Here is a 23,707-nt window from a genome sequence, read left to right as displayed (position 1 = left end):
TCGGTATAAAGAATAGTATTTTATAAAGAAATATTAAATTTATATAACAACCGTATTTTAAAAAAAAGTTCTTGTTCTTGATATCCTTTTTTTTCTTATTTAATTTATTTTACTTCAAAAATAAAGATTACAATTTGAACATAAATATAGTACATATTTACAAAATAGGAAGTATTTTGAGGAATGATCGCTTTAAAATAAACGTCGTATTCCCTCTGTTTAAAAAAGAATTGTTATAAATCTATTGTGTTATGTGGATGATCCATTAGAGTTATCTAACAATTAATTGGATTCATGTATTAATGTTTCCAATGTGATAAGATTTCAAGGTGATATGAACCTTGATGATAACTATGTATAATTCCAAGGTGATCTTTAACTATGATATCTCAACACTATAAATAGATATCATTCACCATTATATATACTTGAATATGAAGACAATTTCTCTTCTTCTATCTACTTCTCTTGTCTTCTTCTCTTTATGATTATATTCTTATGAACTTGATTTTATAACACGTTATCAGCACGAGTCTCTATCTAATTGAGAGTGAGTTATTGTTTTTCTTTAGCTCATATTTTGGTTGATCTCGTTATGAAGATCAAAGTATTATATGCATAAAATCAGGTGTGTATTTTCTAAAATATTTTATGATTTAGAATAAAATAGTGTTCAGTCACTAACAAATATCAAGAACCGAAGACATATACTACTATTGGTTGAATATGACAGGCTATACAAAATTTCTTAAATAGAAGGAAGTATAAAATTTTAATAGCATGAGTTTGAATATTATTTTGATTGTTTTGAAAGACTCAAATAATAAATCATGTTGTACTTCGGTTTATTATACCGTTGCTTAATGGTAAGACGATGGATTCAAGTTTCATCGCACCAAAAGGGTAAGACATCAGGTTAAAGTCTGGATGCACCATAATGAAAAATATTTGAGGATAAGACGATAGATTCAACTTCTATCGCACCAAAAAGGTAAGACATCAATTAGAATTTTGATGCACCGTGATTGAGTTCAAGTGCAATAGAATTATGGCGTAACACGCCTTATATGGGTAAGACATTGAGTTTGAGCCAATGCACCATAGCGATAATAAAATGATGACTAAGAAAAATAATATATTTTTGAAGAAATGTCTTGAAATTCATCATATTGAATTTGCTCCATTCCTTGAAAAGAATGTGGTAGCAACATGTGATAACTCTGAAATACGCCTGTTGACTTGCTCCATTCAATCATATGAATGTGGTAGCAGTGAATGGTTAGTCTGAAAGATGACAAATAATTAATGATATGAATAAGGGCGTGGAGGGACATAATTATAATAATCATCATTGTGGTAATGATAAAAGGAAGAACACTATGAGTTCTTCAAATAGTCCTTCAAAATGTGAAGGCAATTTTTATTATCAAAATGGTATGAAAGGTCATTAGACTTGTGAATGTTGTCAACACAATAATTTGACAAGTTTATAAATCATCTATCATGATACAAGAAGATAAAGTGATGGTACACTTGATCTTTTAAAGTGATGTTGAGGTGTGTCATGGAAATATGATGAATTTTAAAGTCATGACAATGTGCTTCTAATGCAAATTTATGAAGTACATATAAATAATCAGTCCATTCCTTGAAAAGAATGTGACTTGTGATAAGTATCGTAAATGCTCGACCATTCTTTAAGAGAATGAGTCCAGATGTGATAAAATCATTATAGGTTGGATATATGCCACAACTCACCTCTATGGAAGGTTTGAGAAAAAAAATGATATATGTCACTTCTCATCTCTACGGAAAATTTGAGAGGAAATAAATTTTATTTGGCAGAAATGGCTAATTGTATTGTACGTTTTATACGTCACTATGGTATGTTTATTGTGAACTACCAAAAGGGCAAAAGAAAGAAATAGTTCTTGCCTACAAGGATTGTGGTCATTATTGTGTGGCAATACGAATTTGTCATTGGTTGTGTATTTATGGTACAACAAAAGTAAAGCAAGAAAGACGTCTTGCTCGTAATGATTTTGACCATGACAATAATAATATAATTTTCTCCTTGAAGGAGATGCTCACAATAGGGATGGTGTCATGCAATATGTGATCGTACACAAAATTAATTGCAAGCTCTAACGAGTTGTGCTATTTTCATAGGAATAATATTGAGGTTGTAGTAAGTCTCAAAAGAAACTTTTTAAGTTTCGGATGAATTGAAAATAAATATTGAGATTATAAATCACTACAATCGAAGAGGGTTACAAATGTTTATGTAAAAGATTATCTCACTTTTCCTCATGTTTATTCCATACAAACATGTACATGTTGATGAAATCACATGTAAAAGTAAATTATAAGTGTACTAAAATAAAGATCAGTTGGCATGACTTGTTGACCATTCCGATTAAATGTGACGCAAACGTGATTGAGAATTCAGGTGATTTATATGATGAAGAAATAAAGATTCTTCAAGAATTCTCTTGTACTGCTTGTTCTCTTGATAAAATGATTATTGTACCAGCTAAGGTTGGGATTGTAATCCCCTAAAATTTTTGGAACATATAAAAGGGTGAATATGGGCCCGTTCATCTGTCATGTGGATCATTTGCAACTATATGATTAATGCATCTATGCGATTGTCACATGTATTTTGTTGTCAACTTACAAATTGATTTTTGTAAGGTTGTTTGCTCGAATTGTTAAAATTAAGAGCACAGTTTCAAACTATGAAATTATTTGATAATTCTGGTTGATTTAGCAGAAATTGTATGCCTCCGATTATAGCTAAATCATGGTTATGAGTACAAAACTCCCAAATAAGATTTGGTATGAGATAATTTTATTTAACATGTAGCAACACATGTATGCATTAAACCAACAAGGTTTCCCCATTAAAATTGGTTCAGGGCCATGAACCATATAATTTTCATCTTAAAATGTTGAATGTGCGGTTATGATTTTAATTGTTCCACCACGCATAAAGATGAACTTCAAAATAAGGTTGGAATGAATGTTAGATTTTCTAACATTAGGGGGAGAGATGATTGACAACTGAAAATTATGTGTGAGGTTAATTATGAATTATTTAGATCCTCGTCCAATAAATTTGTGAACTTAAAGTTCAAAGGATAATTCAGTTGCATAATGTTTCAAATCAGTTGCCAGATGAATGCACTGACCCTATGATATAATTCAGCTGCAAATGCTCCAATGTGAAGTCCTTGAAGGACAGTGTCTATGATACGCCGGAAGCGTAATAGACCAATCGATTCCAAATATAAATTCCTTGAAGAAGGAAGGAGCAAATGATCAATATGGTCATGATAATGAGACAAATACTATAAAGGAGCACATTGACATAACACTTCATAAAATTTTGAAAAAGGTTCAGGTACCTGAAATAATGAAAAATGAAGAGATCTCGATAAATTATATCTTGTTGGAATCGATATCAAATAACCGTCGACGGTATCTTTGATATGAGGTAGCGCTCAATGATATAAATTGTGACGAGGATCTTGAATTCAAATCTGTCATATAGTGTGGACAAACAAAAGGTTGGCTAACTAAAATGCACAATTCAAGTATATTTTGTTTCACTTTGAAAAGTGACATTTCGGGCTGGTAGTCCATAAGTCAAGATATAATATCAGTGGGGTACAAATAAATTATTATGCGTTAGTATAACCGTAAGATATCAAATACGGTTTGTGCCTTGGGGCATAAAGGTTTATCGCAAAAATCCTGACATTATTGGAGATGTTTTAACCTTTGGTGGATGCAATGAGGTTTGTTTTGATCTGACAACATATGAAAACTTGAATGCATGTAATGAATAATTGTAATGTCTAGCTAGACAATGAAGGTTATATGAAAATCCTTGAAACAATCGAGGTGTTTGAAGCATATAAGAGTTTGAAAGAAAATTTTCCAATAAAGCTTCAAGAATCCTCATATGGATTGAAATAGTCAAGGAAAAAAAAGGGGTACAAAAGAATGACCCTAGTTGTCCTTGTATTTTTATGAAAAGGTCTTGGTAAAACAAAATTTTGTCTTGACCTACAGATTGATAATTTGACAAATGAAATATTTGTCTAACAGTGCACATACACTGAAAATTTTTTATGCAATTTTATATGGATAAATCGCATTCATTGAGTACCTTAATGATTATGAGATCACTTGAGATAAATGATGATTCAGTTTGATCTCAAAAGAAGGATGAATAGTTTCTAGGTGATGAAATTCTATGGTGCAATCAGGGCACTAGTGTATCTTACTAACAATATTTGACCAAATATTTGTTATGTAGTAAATTTACTGGCAAGATTCAGTTTCTCCCCGATAAAAGGACATTGAAATGCTGTTTATCACATGATTGAATATCCTCGAAGGACCATAGTTATGAGTTTATTATATCCCGAGGAATCCAAGACAAAATTGATTGGTTATGCAGATACATAATATTTATCTGATCCGCATGAAGATCTATCTTAAGCACACTATGTGTTTGCATGTGGAGGCACAATAATATTCTGGCGATCAATGAAGCAAATGTTGCGATGCAGAAATAAAAGTCCTCCATGAAGGAAGTCGAAAGTGCGTCTGGTTGAGATAAATGACACACCATATTCAAGAAATGTGTGATTTTTCTTTGAAAAAGAATATATCAACTACAATGTATGAAGATTGGAGACATCATCATAAGAAATTAAGTGATGTTTTAATCAGGGGAGTATAATACGCGTTGCACTCTTTTTTCCTTGACTGAGATTTTTTTCCCACTGAATTTTCCTGGCAAGGTTTTTAATGAGACAACAAATAGTGCGTATCACAAGATATGTGTATTCTTTTTCCTTCACTAGAATTTTTTTCCGCGAGGGTTTTCCTAGTAAGATTTTAACGAGGCACATTATCTATGGACATCCAAGAGGGAGGGTTATAAATCTATTGTGTTATGTGGATGATCCATTTAAGTTATCCAACAATTAATTGGATTCATGTATTAATATTTCCAATGCGATAAGATTTCAAGGTGATATGAACCTTGATGATAACTATGTATAATTCCAAGGTGACCTTTGACTATGATATCTCAACACTATAAATAGAGATATCATTCACTATTGTATATACTTGAATATGAAGAAAATTTCTCTTCTTCTATCTACTTTTCTTGTCTTCTTCTCTTTATGATTATATTCTCATGAGTTTGATTTTATAACAAGAATGTTTTTATTTTCTTTTTTAATCTATTTAAAAAAAATGATCTCTTTCCTTTTTTGGTAACACTTTAACTTTAATTTTAACTTTCTATTTGACATGTTTAGACCACAAGATTAAAAGACATTTTGATACATTTGACATAACTTTAATTTTGAACCACAAGATTAAAAAATCTTTTTTTTTAAAATTTATTCTAAGTCAAATTAGATCATCATTTTTGAAACGGAGGGAGTAAATATTTTATACTTTTAAACCGCAACGCAAAAATATTATTCCCTCATTTTAAAAAAAAAGACCTTCTATCCTTTTTGTTCTCTTAAAAAAAGAAGGGAAAATGGTCTGATATACCCTTCAACTTTGTCATTTAGAGTTGATATATCCCTTGTTATGAAAGTGGCTCATATATACCCCTACTTGTAAACAAATGACTCACATATACCCTTTTCCTCTAACGGAAATGAAAAAAAAATAATTTTAATCTAAATTTTTATTTTTTAAAAAATATAATCCAACATGGGTAAATTTAATTCTCGGCAAACATATTTTTTTTGACTTTTTTTTGTTTCAATGACTAACTTATAATTATTATTTTGATAATCAAATTTATTTATGTTTCACTAATATTCTTGTAAAACTTATTATAGATGATCAAATTTTTTCTTCGAATACGAAATTGAATTACAATACACAAAAAAAATAGTTTAATTTATTATTCTTTAAATTAAGGAATGAAAGAAAAAAAAATAAGAATAAAAAATTCAAATAATTATAATAAAAGAAGTCAAAAAATAATTTATGTATGAAAAAAATTAAAATATACCTTGAATTTTGATAGAAGAATCATATATACCCCTAAATAATTTCTAAAAAAAAATAAGAAGTAATAAATATAAATTTAAAACTAATTTTTTAACTTCTGTTAAATGAAGGGTATATGTGAGCCATTTTGTAACAGCAGGGGTATATGTGAGCCGTTTGTATAACGGTAAGGGCATATATGAACCACTTTTATAACGAGGGGTATATCAGCTCTAAATGACAAAGTTGAGGGATATATCAGACCCTTTTCCCAAAAAAGAATGATCTCTTTTTTTTTGTAATATTTTAAAATCAACTTTTCACGTGGCATGTTTAAGACCTCAAAATTAAATAATTTTATACATTTAACTTAACATTAATTTAGCATCACAAGATACAAAAGTCTCTTTATATTCTTAAATTCCATACCAAGTCTTCTTTATACAAAAGTCAGGGAAACGGAGGGAGTACTATATTGGATAAAAACTAATTTAAGTGTAAATTTGAAGTTTATTAAAAAATATTTTATAAAAATTTGAAAACTATTTTAAATATATTTGAACTATCATTTATCAGTTCATTCTCTCTCTCCGGTGAAGATCGGAGATATCGCCGGCGCCGGATTTTTTCTATTTCTGACTTCGAACTTCAAGTATGTATCCCTCTCTCTCTCACACACAGATTGTAATTTTCAATTGAACGGAATGGTTATAAAGGGGACATTAAGTAGTTAGGGATTGAAATGGAGAAAAATTGTTATGGAGGATTCATGTAGCTTATAATAACTAGTTTGCCGTCCGATCCCTTTGAAAAATTGCTCATCTTTACTCATCCCTTTGCTCTAATTCCTTACATTTGAAGTTGGTAGATAGTAGAAGACGTTGTAGAGAGAGAAAAAAAGAAGCAAAATCCGATGATGGGAAGCGATTCAACATGGGTAGGAAGAAAACCCATGAGACGACTTGGTGGAATGTCTGATGCTCTCTCTATTGCTGCTGAATTGGGCTTTTCTGTTCCTCCTCCTCCTTCTCAGGTTCACCTTTTTTTTTTACTGCCCAACTGGGTCTTGTATTGCTGATTTTCTTGGTGGGATTCACCTTTAGAGTTTTGTAGTATGATTGTTGTGATAATTTTAATTGAAGACTTGTTGCTGAATTCCCATTTTAATGTAGATCGATTTGATTGTGATGAACGCAAGTTTAATGTGTTTTTTTTGGAAGTTAAGTTTAGGCATTTAGGGTTTTATGAAGGGGAAATACAATGATTTTAAAAGGGCTTCAACTAAAAATGAGACGCAACTGTATAATGTTGTAGAGAAATGGGGGAATTTACATGGTTTAGCTTAAGATTCTAGAGAAGTTGTTGGTGGATGGGAATGTTTGCTTGTAGGCTAGACATGCAAATACATGCTGTTACTTGTACTCCCGTTACTCTTTTTTGGGCCTGCTTTGGACTATTTTCCCTTAAGCTAAGGTTCTATCGGAGACAACCTCTCTACCTTTGAGGGGTAAGGGTAAGGTCTTCGTACACTCTACTTCGTACACTCTACCCTCCCAGGACTCCACTTTGTGGGACTATATTGGGTATGTTGTTCTTGTTGTTGCTAGACATGCTACTATGTTGATTTGTCGTGGTGTGCATATGCTGGCTCAGTCACTACCCATAAAAAAAGGAAACAGAAAAAGGAGGAAAGAGTTTAGTTGGTTTTTGCTGGGAATTGAAAAATTTGTGCTACTTAAAAAGAAAAAAATCAGTGTACGTGCTTTTTGGTACTGCAGTTTATCTATGCTTTCATGTTTGTTGACCTTTCATCATTGTAGATTGCTTTCCTTTTCCCAACTTTTTTGTTTTCTCTATTGTTCTTACACCACGGGGATAACCCAAAGTTTGTGCATGTGTATTCGAATGGCTTTCAATATGTCCTTGCTTCTCTCTTTGTTCATCTCTATTTTTACTGCTCTTTGTTTTCTCTCATACTTTGAGATTTATTTGTATTTATTGACTGGAATTCAACAACATTCCCTTTGTTTAGGAGGAGATCCAAAACTTATCCACCACCACTGGCGAAAATGGTGATGATTTGATCAGGGTCTTGAAGGAACTTACTGCTGTTCAAAGGAAGATTGCAGATTTACAAGTGGAACTTCAAGGTCGAAAGGTGATATTGTTGTTATTGTAATGATTCATCTATCTTTTTTTTAAGGTTTTACATTGTACTTAAAATATCCAACACAATGTGGTGCTTTAAATCTAGTGAATGTGCTTCCTGCCAGCATGAATATATACCACTTTGACCTTTTCAGTTTGACCCTAATATACAAATGTTCTATCCATTTAGACAGGCATGGATACCATATCGTTCAAATTGATTTGAGAACTTCCTTAACTAGGTTTTCAACTTGTAATTGTGGTGAGCACGTAATTCCTATCAATGGAAATTAACCATAAAAAAAGAGAACATCCTACCGTTTCGCACAGTGTTAACAAAAGCTCACAGCATATATACAATTATTTGGTTGTGTATTAATTAATACTTGTTAGATATCGTTTTCTATTTCGTGTGTGTATTCAAGTGCATAAATAGCTTGCACACTATAGTTAGAGACTAGCTTACATTGTGTTGGCAGCTTAGTTTAATAGTTTTGGTAATTTGGTCAAAATGGGTGACCACTAATGCAATGAGCTTTCTAAATCTAAAATTTTTACTCGTTTCATCTTGGGAAAACATAAGTTCAGTATTATCACTTGTCTATGTCTAACTTAAATGCAGAATATTTAACTGAATTCTAGATTTGTTTTAACCTGCATGAACATAATCTGGGGGAGGATCATTGCAGTTCAATCATTCAATCTCCCGATCCCAGATGATGTACAATGTTAAGAAAAACCTAATATTTAACACTACAAGGCATCTTGATTTGATCGGGCACAGAGAGGATTTGCCACTTGCTTTGTTTAAGTTCAACTCAAAACTGTATTTCTGTGGGTCTTCACCTTGTGCTCTTCTTAGTGGATTCCTAGAGTACTGCATGGGACACTATAAATTGAGTTTACAAGGAGTGATAATTGTGATATTTTATTTTCATCACCTAGTTACCTGAAAATTTACTCTTTTAGACGGTATCCGAACTAACATAGTACTGCGCTACAACTTTAGGAGGACAAAAATGTTGCTCATCTGACACATGTCAGTGAAATGGAAAAGAAGATTGAAACATTGCAAAGGATTACTACTATTTTGAAGGATGTTATTCAGAACAAGGTAATTGACCTAATCTAAATTTTAGCTTCTATTTTATGCATTGTTTAAACATGATTTGTATAGATTTTCTTCATACTACAAATAAGAGTCGTATTTATGAAAAATAATTTGGAATGATAAAACTTCGTTTCTGCAATGTCTAGCAAAGACTGAAAAAGAAGAATGATGTTGGTTTTCATATGTGTGTTTTTGTTTGCGCACAGCCATATTCATGAAAGTATTACAGATGTGCTTCTTTGTGCACTCTTTCATTCTTGCATGGGGGAATCAGCGGTAGAGAGAGGATGTGCTTCTTTGTGCACGTGTCTTGCATTCTTGTATGGGGGAGTCAATACATAGAGAGAGGCAAATAAAAAAAAAGAGGTAGCAGTGTCATGCCAAGGATTGGAGTTTTACTTAATCAAATAGGTCATTAATGAATATCACAAACTGAGACTGAAATCCTTAACATACCCACTAGGTTATGTCATGAGCCTCTCAGATACTAAAAGTATGTTGTTGATGTATTACCTTAAATACTTAAAAGCTTAAAGCAATATATAAGATTGTGCTCCCGCCAAAGTGACAAATGAAAGTGAGTTGCACTGAAGTCTAACCAATCCGATCATGCCTGAAGTGTAATCTGTAGTATCTGCATCCACCAAAATCGATGAAGGCCCTCACAGGCTAAGTCTCTCCCAATACGATACCAGCAAGTCTCATTGACTATTTCCTCAGTGGCAGAGAACGAAACTTTTGGGTTAAAGGTACGAATAGCAAGAACAGGAAATATCACATATGTTGGAAACTGGCATATTCTTCTAAAGGTAGCTGATAACTAGAGACTGCATTCTCACAATATAGCTAGACATGAATGTACAAGTAATTTTGTAAGCAAATGATTTTCGGATGAAAAAGGATTTTAATGTTCTGACCCTATGTACGTTGAGATCTTGAACACACATGGGGGGTGTCGGCCTATCCCTAAGTTGGCGCTTGTGAGCATCGGTAGCTAACCCCTGACCCTCGTGGCTCTTATACAAGGGGAAGTTGACCATTTGTCCCTTCTAAGTCTAATGTGATCACACCAGTAGCTAAATTTGAACTGAGCTTAGACGTGACAATGCAATGCACGTGATGTGTAATGGTTCATGATTCCTGTACGCACATTATATTCTGAAAGCTGAGTATATAAATCACATAAGTCAAGAAAGAGATCAAATAATACATGTACAACTCGTATGTTCGTTCTTACTACTGAACAGTGGACTGAGAGCTGATTCCCCGGGATATTATCTACAGTATTTTATCGAACATGTAGGGTATACTGATGTTTCTAGAATTCTTATTTAGTAAGCTAGCGAGCTTTAACTTACCTCAAGCTTCGATCTTCCTCAACTTCTCATATTTTTCGCTCGAATCAGTGCTTGATTTCGTGTTTGCCCTGTTGTTCAGGGTCAATAATCAATACATGTCCAAAGGTTTAAATTTTGTTCCATATCTTAACCAAATTACATCCATGGAACCAGAATTTGTGTAACCCATGGTTTAAATAATCTACTAGTTTGTATAATTCAGTCCTTATACACATCAAAGAAAAAAAAGGAAGATTCGAGTTTTTATTGTGTTAATCCTCGTGTATTTTTGTCCTTGAGTTTTAATCACGTTAAAAATTTTGTAGACCGTATTACAATGAAGTTTTAATTGTGTTAATCCCTAGATTCGTTTCTCGTGGAGTTCTTGAAATGGAACTTTGTAATTAATGTGTTAATCCTCGCGTTAGTTTGTGTTAAATGAGTTGAATTCACATGAGTTTGGGTTCTTACCATGGATGTAAAGGGAAAGCACTAAGTCACTTTTATCCTCCCAAGCTCTCAACTATGTTGAAGAAAAAATAATATGTTTTCTTTCTCCTGGACGTGACTTTTAAATTATATTCTGAGCCTGGGGACTTGTTGTGTCTGCACAACGACAGCGCCATGCCAAACATGGAATCTTTTCCAGGTCTTGTGACGCATAACTAAAGCGCCACAAACTGGAATTATTCTATTTCAGTCCATGCGATGGTTGTGCAACACATAACCCCTGTTCAGGTCCTGAGACATTTTATTTAGTTTGTTTTGAGTATCTTAAGCCACCTAATCGCTTCCAGTAAGTCCAATATCATATCTTACACTCAATACACTCGAGTGGGTCCTAATTAGTTATATGACATTATGGGGCTTTACATGAATGTTCCTTGTAATGGGAGAACCTTCATGATTTTAAGATGGAGAATATTTTATTGAAATTCACGTACCTTGAGATGAGACCAGAATATTGGGTTAAGAAAGCTTGCATTGGCTTGCAGTTGTGTCCCTATGCAGCAGAGAGGACTGCCAATTATTTTTGGTGTAGTTAAGTAAATTTCATACAATTGCAGAATTACATGATGGAATCCTCTTATTTATTATTCATTTATTTATTTTGTGATTATGATTTCCTTCCTCATTTGCTTCATTTTGCCGCTGTGTTTGCTTAAACCTCTTCCGTGGGTCTTTTAGGACCGCATAATTGCTCGCCTTCAACAACCATATTCATTGGATTGCATTCCCGTTGAAGCTGAATATCAGGTTTGTTACTTGCCAACTGTAATATAAAATTAGTTTATCTTCCATGAATATCTAGAATTCTAGAGATAAATGCTTGTCCATATATAGGCTTAAGTCATCTGCAGCCCCTTAAAGTTGTCCGCATATTTCACTTGGACACCTCAACTATATATATATATATATTACCTATTGAACACCTGAACTGTTCAAAAAGTATACCTATTTAACACAAGATGTTGAGGTGGCAAAAATTACACTTCCTCTGAGCGCGTGAAATTTTTTGAATAATGTTTTATTTTTATTTTTTCCAAAAAAAAACTTAATACTTTTGCTTCTTTGAGTGCCACTTGGCATTTAAACAATTTAATTTAAAAAAATTATATATTTAAAACTAATACTAATTCTTAAAAGAAAAAAACAAAAGGCCCCCACCCAACCCCTGTAACTCGTCTTCTCCACGAAGACCAGTGCATCCATTTTTTTCTTACTTTTTTCTATTCTAATTCTTTCGATATTTATTAAAAAATAATAAATGAACCTGCTAATTGAATTTGGAGGAAAGAAAGAAGAAAGAACATTGGATTGAAAAAAATTAGTCGATGACCTCCATTTCGGTTACCTTCGAATTAATTTTACCATTCAAATTAAAATGTAAACCCATTAAAATTATCAAACATAATATCAGATTGATTCAATAAAATTAATTTAGCTCCTCTCAATTTCTCTTTGTTATTGATCTCAAGATTGACAGAGTGTCTTTCTTTGTCACTCTTGTATCAGTTTCTTTGAATATCTCTCTCACGTATTAAGAATAAAAAATAATTATGTATGCAATTAACAAAGAAATTGAATTTTGTCCTTTGAGAAAGAAATCTTGCTAGGAAGAAGATGAAGAAGAAAGGGGATGGGGGTAGGGTTGGGCTTCTTATTTATTTTTATTTTATAAAAAGAATAGATGGAAAATTTATTTGAAATAATTTTCATTCTTTTTAACATAAATTTATTTTTCTATAATTGTTGGGCCTATCACCACATGTTATCTTTTAATTAGTCACTTTGCCACATCACAACAAGTGCATTACACTCACTTTATTTTTTTTTACTTATTGTCGAAAAATGTCTAATAGGAACAAGTTTTGAATAAATAAAAGTGTTCAATTGGTACTGGTCCTAGTTGAGGTGTCTAAGTGAATTATGATGACAACTTTAAGGGGCCGCATATGAAATAAGCCAACAATATATATATATATATATATATATATACACACACACACACTGACTACTAAAGAGTTTTAATCTCATTTGCGAAATATGATTTTTGTGGAAGATTGGGAAAAAACAACATAGGTATGTGAGAGAATTTTCACAGAATCTTATTTTATTAAATTCATTGCATTTGGCTAGCATAATATTGTGAATATCTTATTTGACATTTTAAGACTTTTTAACATTATATTCATCAGCATCGGTATTTACAATCAAAGATGGCCCAGTCCAAAATCTACAAGGAGTTGAAAAATTCATATTTTTTATGCATTCTTTACATAATTTATTTACACGGAATATAAAAGACAAAAACAGTTCCTATTTTCCTGTATAGAGCAGCTCATGTCTTCAAAGCACCTAGTTTTCCTTTCTTTCCACACAGTTCACCTCTTATACAAGCTTGGAAAAACATTCCACCATTTTTTCTGTCTAATACTTCCTGTCTAATTGCTCCAAGTCCACAAAAGATCCTTTGTATCTTTGGCATTACCTATTTAATAATTTAACCTCAGCCAAAGACAAGGATAGTTGCTAAATAGTTCAGTAACCTTTGCTATGCAGAAATAAATAGCTATGGTTCTCTGCCTCCTCCTGACACAAAAAACACCAAGAGCTCAGCTGTGTCCCCTTTTAACAGTGTAAACAGGCAACTTTGAATGGAGCCTCGACTTTCCAAAGAAATTTCCAAGGCCAGTCAGGGTGAATGGAATCAGTACCTGACAGAGAGTGATAGGCAGAACTGATTGTAAACCTTATTTTGCTGCTTCCATTCCAAACCACGGAGTCCTCAAAATTTCGAGGACCATGAAAGACCTCTTGTGTCTTCAGAATTTCAGCCATCCTTTCAATCTCCTAGTCATACAACAATCTTCTAAAAGAGATATTCCATTCCTGTTGACTCCATGCATCCTCAATTGTAGCTTCAGGTGTAGAGGCCAAACAGAACAATCTGGATATAATTCTTTTAAACGACCATGTCCTAACCAATTATCATTCCACAAGAATGTCTTCCTTCCATTGCCAATCCTGAATTCAATGTTTATCACAAAGTTCTCCCAAAATTTCCTGATGTCTTTCTTAATACTAACCCCAAAAGAAGAATTCACTGGTTTAGTGCACCACCATATTTTTGATTTATTGTCTTCCTCCAGAAAACATTATTTTCAGTATTATCTATTATGTCTCCATCCTTCCCTACGTAATAACGCACACCAATTTTAATCTGAGAAAAGTTGCCAATGTTCTAGAATTCCTACATCTCTTTTTCCCTGGGTTGATTGCTTTCCATTTCGGTGACACTATCCAAACAGCTAGTAACTACCCTGGTCTATCTGTAGTATTTTGTTTTCAAAATAAGCGAACTATAATTCTATAAGTTACCTTATAACCCCGAGTTTGAGCGAGCATGATGAAAGTCAAGAAAGAAAACTTAATTTCTTAGTAGTTACATTAGCCAGAGAATAATTAGAAGTGCAGAATATTCATAATATATGTCTTATAATTAAGAAACATAAATATTACAAAATTTTTCGCTGAAAACTCTTATATATTTTTTTTTGAGCAAGGTAAAGTTATATTCCTCAGCAATGTGGGTATGCTGTCAACCATCAAAAAAATTACAGTGCAAGTAACCATCAAAACTCTTATATTAGGAGCTCTTTGATGAGTTTTTAACCAGTTAATCTGAACAAGATTTTTCTGCTATACCACACCGTCAGTAATTAGTTCTTTTCTAAAAATTGCATAAGTTAACTTATCAAAAATGTAAAAATTGTATTAGTACACCTGTTTTTACAACTTCAATTAGTTCTCTAGATCGAAAAATTCCTGTTATTTTGCCAATATTGTTAATATCACCTCATTAAAACTTCTTAAAGCTGGCTTTTGAACAAACATGAAATCATAAAACCAAATTATTAGAAGTATCTCATTATATTTTAAATTCTTCCCTGATCTGATGTTTGTCATTGCTTTGATTTATCAACAAGAATGAGTATTGTTTTCATAATACCAAATCTCTAATTCTTTATTCTTCTGCTATTATGTGCACCATTGCTACACAATTTCAAAAGCACTTCAGCATTGTCAACACAAATTAAAAATATATAAACAGGCAACAACAATTCATGATACACGTACACACTGAATGTGGGACACTTTGCCGAAGAGCTACTGCTTAGTCCTTGTCTTTCCCTTTTGAAACTTAAACACCCAGTAAGAAAAACTAAGAGGAGGAGATGTTTTGATAACATAATGATTGTGGAATGCAGGATGCACCTATTTATTGTTGTAGGATGCAATCTTCAGTAGTCATTATGTGTGGGTTCTATGTAACGAGAGGAACATGAGAGCATTTGAAGAAGTAGATACTGATTTTGTTAAATTGCATTGTAGTCCTCTGTTCATGTTTCTTTTCGGTGTACCCTTGAAGTTCCTATGTGTGTAGATGACTGGATTGCTTTCTTAGAGAACCATACATATTTTGGTGTAGGTTGTCTGTGTTTCGGTATACTGCTTGTACTTGTATACGAGGTTGTCCGCCATCATTAATAAAAAAATTTACCTTATCAAAATAAGGATAACCTACATCTAATATTTAGTTGAAAGAGGAACTAACTAGATACTACATCAACTGTTCGCTTTAACGCGCCCTACTATACATTATCTACTTTGTAAAAACAGAGACTCGAAGTAGTTATATCACTGATGCATCCCTATGTATCCTGAGAGGAAGAACCCGGATGCTTCTATAATCTATACCACTCTTCTAGCTATTTAAAATAGTTCATTTGATCATTCAGACACATGACGAGCTAATAGATGTTGTATGTAATTGAATTGTGCAGAAACAATTTTCAGAATTGCTGATGAGGGCTGCCAGTGATTATGGAGCTTTGACGGCCTCCGTAACAGATTTTCAGTGGAGTCAGAATTTTAAAGAGCCACCAACAGTATGGGGGGTATGCACTTCTTCCTTTTTCAATCCTGCTGATAAACTTTTTCTTCATATATTGTCAAAATAAAACTAATTTGTCTTGATGGTTTGAGTTTGAAGCATTATTTGTAAAATTGTATATAATATGTTTTAGGTGGACACTATCATTTATTTTTGTATGTTGGTGTTCCTGAATCAGTAAAGAATAAATGGCATCATCATGTTAGCATATATCTGTTCTGGTGACAGTCAGGTCCTTGGCAGCTCATGTTTTATTCCCTATTTTTCTACTGCAAGAAGATATTGAGATTCATTTTGTGGAAGGTGTGTCACTCTAGTTCTAACTTCTAGATACACTTCGATGGAAAGAATATTGTAGAACTCAATAAGGAAAAAATAAAATAGTATGTGTAGTTTTAGTTAGTAGGAGCTATAGCTGTCAAATAGGGACGTAGATGTTGATGCAGCTAGATGTTGGAATGTTTGAATCTCTATAGAAGCAACACATTTGTATGTGCGTTCAGGTAATAGTAAGACTGATTCAAGAAGTTGCATCTGCAAAAGGATTAAAGGAAATAAGAATCTATGAAATCATTAGTGCAGTTTTGCATTCTTGTTTTACTGCATGTCTGGTGGAGTTGGAACCCTCAAAGTCAATGTTGCTTGGACTGTCCAAAACTGTTGCCACACCCGTGTTAGATCCTCCAAAAATGCACTATGTTTGGAGTATCCGATACACACCGGTCGATATTTTTGAGGAGTTCGAACAACATTACTCGAAGTACACAATGGGATACAAAACTATTCCCTTCTCAAAACCCCGAATTAGTCATGAATTCACATCTATGGACGGGAAAACAAGGTTAAATATTTTAGACATATACCAAATTGCATTTGATATTCAAGTTTGATGTTTAATTAATGTAGGAAATGCTTCGTCCAATTCCTGTTGCTTTGGCTTCCAGCACCCGGTTCTTTGAAGCCATGTCTGCTATGAGAGAGTCAATTGCAACACTGCATGCTTTGAGAGTTGGTCATTCTTCTTCCTTGTCTACAACACCAAGCAATGATCCTTCTCAAACAACACTTGGAGATACTGATTGCATTACTCCTCCCCCATGGAGAACAGAATCAAGCTTTGATGATTTAGCAGTTGGAAACCTGAGAAGGCAAGAAAGTGAACCTCAAGAAGGTAGTGAAATTGAAAAAGGTGATAGTATGAGCCACAGGAGATTGTCATGGCCTCCTTCAGTTAAAAACATCTGACATGTTTATCCCCATTTCCATGAATTCGTCGTTTTGGTTCTCTTTGTATTCCTTTAGTTGCTTGTATTATCGGTGTCTAATGGGTGTGTTTTTCTTTTCATTACTCGATTGAAGGAGGTCCCTATAGCGAATTTCCCAGGACATCTGTTTGGTTTTCATCATGTAAATGTAATCCCTTAACTGCAGCAATTGCTGGCACTGTCCAAAATGAAAAGGTGTTCTTTTCACAGATATATTCTTTCTCCAATTACACATCTTCCTTTCAATGAAAAGTATGATATATATAAGCTTTCTTTCTAATTGATGATGGTGACGAAGACAAAAGTGAAAACAAGCACACACTTAACCTGATGGTATATATGAAAAATCTAAAATACTGTCCGTGTATAAAAGTTAAACTCTATTTTTATTACTATACAAAGGTCTTTACCAGGGAAGGGATCAATAAAGGCAAGTATAGTATGCCCAAAAATTGTACATGAATCAGTCAACTCTTTGTTCTTTCTTTCTCTCTTTTTCGCGATGGAGAGATGACATTTTTCCCTTGGTAAGATCAAGATCAATGGCCATGGATGCTTAACTTTCTATCGCGAGATCACCCCAATGCATGAGTTGAGGGTGGAAGCATGGTGTTCGCGAGTTCTTCGTTTAACTTAACTGGGAGTGGTGGCATCTGCTTCAGCGTGCAGGACGACTCATTCAACCTGTAAATAAAGAACAAAGCTATAATATAAAAAATTGTCAAGGGACAGACATATTCAAGATAGTACTTTCCAACATACTTATGTAGAATCTTGAAGATATTATCTCGAGCTTGACACAAAAGTCGAGTATTCTCATGTATCTGCAAGAACGAAGGGCTATCAATTTAAAATTTCATAATATAACATGATCAAACGCCCACTTAAACAGGAAGCAAGTTGCAGACTATTTAGAAGCAAGAAACTGAAAGTATATCAGATAAGTTGCATACTTACTTGATGTGCAACAAGATTTGCAGAAATTTGTTCAAAGATTCGGGCGTTTTGATGAATAAGCTGTGTAGTCATACTAACTGTGGCTGCAAAGAACAAAATTCTGTTTTTCTTCAGAATAAAACAGATGATAAAAATGCACATTGTAGCTAAAAGAAGAGAAATCTTAATGTAGTGGCTATTATTGAGAAGTAAAACTGACCATGATACGAGGCGAAACCTTCACTCTTATTAGAAACCACTCCTTGAGCGTATGGAGCATAACTAGGCTGCTGCATTACCACCGGGGGCGATACTGCAGTAGGGTCAATCAATTTTTCCTGACAAAAGAATTGAACACATTCCTTGAGCCTCTAGATATATACATCAAAGTAAGCAACACAAAAAGGACCTAAAGCAGCAGTGACTGTTGTGAACCAAGATAATGATATAATGGTATATGGGCTAGACGTGGTAAATAAAACTGATTCAGTTGATATATTTGGGCTGAGTAAAACGTTGGAGTTGGAATTGAGTTTGTTTCAGTGACAAATTCAGAATTCCTAAAACACATGCTAGACAAAGAAACCAAGCTGAGACATGATCATCATAATTTGTTGAGTTTTTTGTTATGTCAGAATCAAGGACATGAAAGTTTTGAGGTTGCACATGATACAGGTATTATTTTTAAGTTTGTTCGTGAACTAGGGAAGATGAAAGTTGTTCACGAACTAAGAAGATAAACGAATATTTATAAGAAGAATATCTATAAATACCTACGTATGAGAAGCCAAAATGCAAGTCGAGTAGGTAGAAGTCCACTTGTCTTGGAAGAGAATGATGTGATTGTGTAAGCAAGTCGAGTGAAGTGAAGAAGAAACACTTTCTCTGTTTGACTTCAAGCATGTATTCGAGTGATTAATAGTGTTTTGAGCTGTTGTATTGTATATTAACAAGTATTAAGAAAACAAGACTGAACAGAAAGAAGAAATCACACATCTGTGTTACTCTCATTAAAGCAAGAGTAGCATCGTAAGGAAATTGATCGTTCAGAAAGACACTTTGTAGCCTTGAAATGTCTCATATGTTAGACGTTGTACTAGTCATGAATCATGATGTATTTGACAGTCAAGAATATGTAATATGCATCTCAACTTTGATTAAAGAGAGATTTGTTCTTTTCTTACAAATGATTTCCTTGAGTCGAGGGTCTATAGAAAACAACCTCTATACCTCCACAAGGTAGGGCTAAGGTCTGCGTACACACTACCCTTGATCCCCAGAACCCACCTGTGAGATAACAATCCCACTTGGTATGTTGTAGTTATAGAAAAGAAGTGCTTACCTTTCTATCTTTATTTTTCTTCAATAGATTTGCATCATCTTTCCTTCTCCTGCTGTTTTCCTTTTTCTGTAACACAGTCAATACAACAACAACAGAATAAGAACAACTTACTCCAAGGAATTTGAGAATTATAGCTACTACCTCCATCCCAATTTATGCTAATAATACAGAAAAATGCAGCATCAAGCTTAGTAACACATACCGTGGTCCATTTGCATCGTAATGCCACATCACGAACAGTCTTGTTCTTCAGTGCAATTGCTATTTTTGCATAACGGGATATGCTCGTCTCAGAGGCATATCTGCAGGTATTTTGGAGTTATTGCGTTGATGCATTTGCTATACGCGGTATAGAGCTTACAAATGAACTCTAAACCTCAAGTAAAGTGGCTTAGAGCAACAAATAAGAGACCCAAAACATCAGCCTGAATCATCCTTTTGTCTTTGCTTCTAAGTTAAAGTTAGTAGAAGTTTGATGCGTACAATAGATCCTTGTGGTCAGCCATTCTCGCGACCCAAGGGTGGACCTAGTCTCTTAAGAGAATGTGCACGTGCACCAGTTAATCTCGGAAAAAACTCTCTATATATACCTTAAAGAACTACTTATCATATATTTTAAAAGGACCCCTCAAACATATCTGATTAGGGAAGCTAGTCATTGTGCTCCTTTGTCTCTTGATGCTAGTGGTTGGCTCGAGTTTGAACCTCGGTGACACCACTTGATGACAGAGCTATTCAACTTCAATAACTCTATATCGTAAACTAAGAAGGATATTGTTCTTGATTTTACGCGATGCTCTCATTTTTATCCCCTCTTGTCTCACATTTCCCATCTCCCTAAAACGATTGTGCTTGACTTCCTAATTCCTTACGGAGAAATCTCAAGCAAGTTGGAGTCAGCTATATACGAATCTTTGAAGATTGTACCCTTACAAATTTCACATTCAAACATTTGACTAATTCATCAGTATAGCAATCACAAAGATTAGACAACCACAACAACAAACAAATAGTTTGACAAGTCACCATAATTGGCCACAAAGGCAAAATTATCTCTATCGAATAGCTTTGGTCCAAATCTTATATTTATATTAAAAAAAGTAAAAATTATTAATTTAGAACTCAGTAACTTCAAGCTACTAAAATCCCGAGTTTCTAACTCCACTAGCCAACCCCGTAAATAGAAACAACAACTTATTATTGAATATCTACAAATCATTTTAGTCCAAACCCTATATTTATGTCAAAAAAAATCACCAAATACGTACAAATTATTAATTTAGAATTCAATATATAAATTTCAATTCGTGACTCCATATCTAAATAGAAAACAACATGTAATATCAAATTCGAAACATCAAATTGACTACAAAAATTAAAAAAAAGATTCACTTACTTTACCAAGCCTTCCTCCAAAGTAGCTTGTTCTTCTGGAGTCCAATCCATTGAAACTTGATTTTGTTGAAAATTTGTAGGTGAAGATGAATTATCTCTTCCACCTATTGAATTATTATTATTATTATTATTATTCCCACTACATGAATTTGTAACATTCATATGTTGATTATTCCCTTCTTTAATATTCATATTTTCCATTAATCACATACCACAAAAGGAAATTTCCTTTATATATAAAAACAGAGAAACTCTGTTTTATTTTCTTTTTTTTTATATGCAAAAAAATGTATCAACAATAATATTTGGAGACTTAGAAAAAATTCAAAAAAAAAAAAAAGAAGAGTTGAAGATGGATTTGAAAGTTATGGTGAGATTATTATTCTTTGACAGATGCATGAGCATTAAAAAATAATGAGAAAATTCAAAGTTATTAGAGAGAGAGAGATAGAGAGAATAAAAAAGGAGGGAATCTATGAAGGATCACACTTAGTTATGACAAAAAGGTTGGTTGATACACAACTGAAAAGCAAAAAATTAAAAAATAATAACATGTTAATGTAAATACAAATTTGTCTTTGTTTTTATCTGAATATAAAATTGTTAGAGAAAATGAAAGGGTTGTTGTGGAAGGTATTATATATATATATATATATATATATATATATATATATATATATATACTATGACAATAATATACTCAGTAGTCAATGTAATTTCATAAGTGAAGTATAGAAAGAAAATATAATATACGTAAAGAATAATTGTTTTCGATAGAAAAACATGTCAAAGCAAATCGATAAAAAGAATAAAAATGAAAAATTATGATAAAATATCGTAAAAAGCATGATAAAATAATCAGAAAGAAACAAAACTAACTACAATGTTCTAATTGCTCAACTTGTTACCTAAAACACCTTTTGAAACTCCTTTACTAGTAAACAAAGTGGATATATATATGATTAATATAAAAACTAAATATAGTTCTAGACATAAACCAACTTATTGGCCAAAATGGGATAATAAATCCATATATAATATTTGTAAAATTCTATATATGATTGATATAAAAACTAAATATAGTTTTAGACATAAACCAACTTATTGGCCAAATTGTGATAATAAATCCATATATAATATTTGTAAAATTCTACATACACAATTATTCAAAATATAAAAATAATGACTTGCACTCACAATCTCTCATGAACATTTTTGTTTTCTATTACCAAACATACATTTTCTCATTTATTTTTTAAATAATGAAAAGAATCAAACTTAGAATTTTTGTTGTCAACAGACATGTACACTCTGGAGTCTGGTACTTAATTAATTATTACTTATATGATTAACAAAGAATAACGTGGTTTAATTTGACACAGAATTTAAAAGTATAAAGAAAAATTTTAAATTTTGTGATCCTAAATTAAAGTTAAAATGTACAAAATTGTCCTTTAATTTTGTGGTCTTAAACATGTCACGTGAAAAGCTGAAATTAAAATGTTACAAAAAAAAATCATTCTTTTTGAAATAGACTAAAAAGGAAAGGAATTCATTTTTTTGAAATGGAGAAAATACTTTGTTTCAAAACTTGTACCAACAGAGTCAAGTGAGAACAAGAGATTTTATCTGAATCTTCTCGATAAAAATTTATATCGCATATATATGTAAAGTAAATTTGTTATATTTTTTACATGTCTATATAGCAAATGTTAAATCGTTTTCTTTAGTGAAAATTTTGATTCTGTCGTTATAATAGATTACGTTTTAATTAATTATTTTAAGTTATGTTTGTGTAACATGCGTGAAGGTGGGGGGTTGGGTATTGTCAGTATATTTTTGAGAGAAAAATAAAGAAAGAAAGGGAAGTGGGAGCTGACGCACTGACAGCTTCTCACTCACTTCTGAATTCCCTTTCTAAAAGGCATTTAAAGGCAAAGTTTCTTCTTTTTTTTGCCTTTAACTTTGAGAAAATGAAAGCTTTATTTATTTACACAAAGAGAAGGCAAACTAAAATAAGTGGAGTATCTTGTTCATTAAAATTAGGGCTTAAAAATGTCATTTTCTCCAATTTGGTCCAAATATGTACCAACAATTAATATTTTATTTCAAAAATATTCATGTTGTTACTTAGTAGGTCAAAAATGACATTTTCCTATATATACACACATAATTAGTGTATATTTTTTGTACTATTAAGGGAGATTGGCCAAAAATGAAAAAAAAGTCGATTGAATCAAATATTTATGTGCAATGAATATGGATTTATGGTAAGTTTTATAAAGTGGTTGTTAGATCAACTATGTTATACAAAGAACGAACATGTTTGATTAAAAAATGAAAATAGCGAAATTGAGGATGTTACGATGAATAATGCGCATATAAAGAGATAGGATTAGGTATATTCTGACCTAAAAGTGTGACATTCCATGAGATAGATATTGGGGACAAGGTAGAAGTGACATTTGTGGTGAGACTGAAATGGTAAGACCTGTGAAGATTGAGGAGATGCATATATGCTCCAATGAGGAGGCATATGAGGCTAGTTATGGTGGGTATATATGATGAGAGACCGATAGAGATAAGCCAAATAGATGTTGTGAAGATGTATTGATTTGAAAGGACAAGACATATATGTAGCTTATATTGAGGGCATGACTTTAGATACGAGAATATAGA

The 23,707-nt window shown here is 32.7% G+C and overlaps 2 protein-coding genes across 3 annotated transcripts; one reads left to right on the top strand and one right to left on the bottom strand.

Moving 5' to 3' along the window:
* The first annotated feature begins 6,542 nt into the window (after nucleotides 1-6,542).
* Nucleotides 6,543-17,568, top strand: LOC101248799 (AUGMIN subunit 2). Of its 2 annotated transcripts, none has more exons than XM_004244700.5 (7): nucleotides 6,543-6,688; nucleotides 6,898-7,069; nucleotides 8,069-8,194; nucleotides 9,194-9,298; nucleotides 11,821-11,889; nucleotides 15,981-16,094; nucleotides 16,997-17,568. In XM_004244700.5, exons 2-7 carry the CDS (start codon nucleotides 6,950-6,952, stop codon nucleotides 17,333-17,335), a joined length of 873 nt encoding a protein of 290 aa, XP_004244748.2. In that variant the 5' UTR covers nucleotides 6,543-6,688; nucleotides 6,898-6,949; the 3' UTR covers nucleotides 17,336-17,568. The 2 variants fall into 2 exon arrangements, with proteins under 2 accessions (XP_004244748.2, XP_069144149.1); XM_069288048.1 differs by having other exon boundaries at nucleotides 6,559-6,688; nucleotides 6,905-7,069.
* A 92-nt stretch (nucleotides 17,569-17,660) lies between these two features.
* LOC101248502 (uncharacterized) lies at nucleotides 17,661-21,656 on the bottom strand. The gene is made up of 7 exons (XM_004244699.5): nucleotides 21,030-21,656; nucleotides 19,836-19,935; nucleotides 19,634-19,699; nucleotides 18,512-18,629; nucleotides 18,313-18,395; nucleotides 18,118-18,179; nucleotides 17,661-18,039 (listed from the first exon to the last, which is right to left on the bottom strand). Exons 1-7 carry the CDS (start codon nucleotides 21,227-21,229, stop codon nucleotides 17,931-17,933), a joined length of 738 nt encoding a protein of 245 aa, XP_004244747.2. The 5' UTR covers nucleotides 21,230-21,656; the 3' UTR covers nucleotides 17,661-17,930.
* Between the last annotated feature and the right edge of the window lie 2,051 nt (nucleotides 21,657-23,707).

This window comes from Solanum lycopersicum, chromosome 8 (assembly GCF_036512215.1).
Source record: "Solanum lycopersicum chromosome 8, SLM_r2.1".
In the NCBI taxonomy this organism is placed as follows: Eukaryota; Viridiplantae; Streptophyta; class Magnoliopsida; order Solanales; family Solanaceae; genus Solanum; species Solanum lycopersicum.
The sequence above is the reverse complement of the archived record's forward strand: the minus strand, read 5'-3'. Positions and strand labels throughout refer to the sequence as shown.

Excerpts from the sequence above, each read along its gene's own strand:
- LOC101248799 (XM_004244700.5), top strand. The coding sequence starts at position 6,950 with ATGATGGGAAGCGATTCAACATGGGTAGGAAGAAAACCCATGAGACGA. Across the intron at positions 8,195-9,193 it reads TGGAACTTCAAGGTCGAAAG|GAGGACAAAAATGTTGCTCA; the intron begins GTGATATTGTTG and ends CTACAACTTTAG. Across the intron at positions 16,095-16,996 it reads AGCCACCAACAGTATGGGGG|GAAATGCTTCGTCCAATTCC; the intron begins GTATGCACTTCT and ends TAATTAATGTAG.
- LOC101248502 (XM_004244699.5), bottom strand. The coding sequence starts at position 21,229 with ATGGAAAATATGAATATTAAAGAAGGGAATAATCAACATATGAATGTT. Across the intron at positions 19,936-21,029 it reads TTGGAGGAAGGCTTGGTAAA|ATATGCCTCTGAGACGAGCA; the intron begins GTAAGTGAATCT and ends AAATACCTGCAG. Across the intron at positions 18,180-18,312 it reads CAAATCTTGTTGCACATCAA|ATACATGAGAATACTCGACT; the intron begins GTAAGTATGCAA and ends TCGTTCTTGCAG.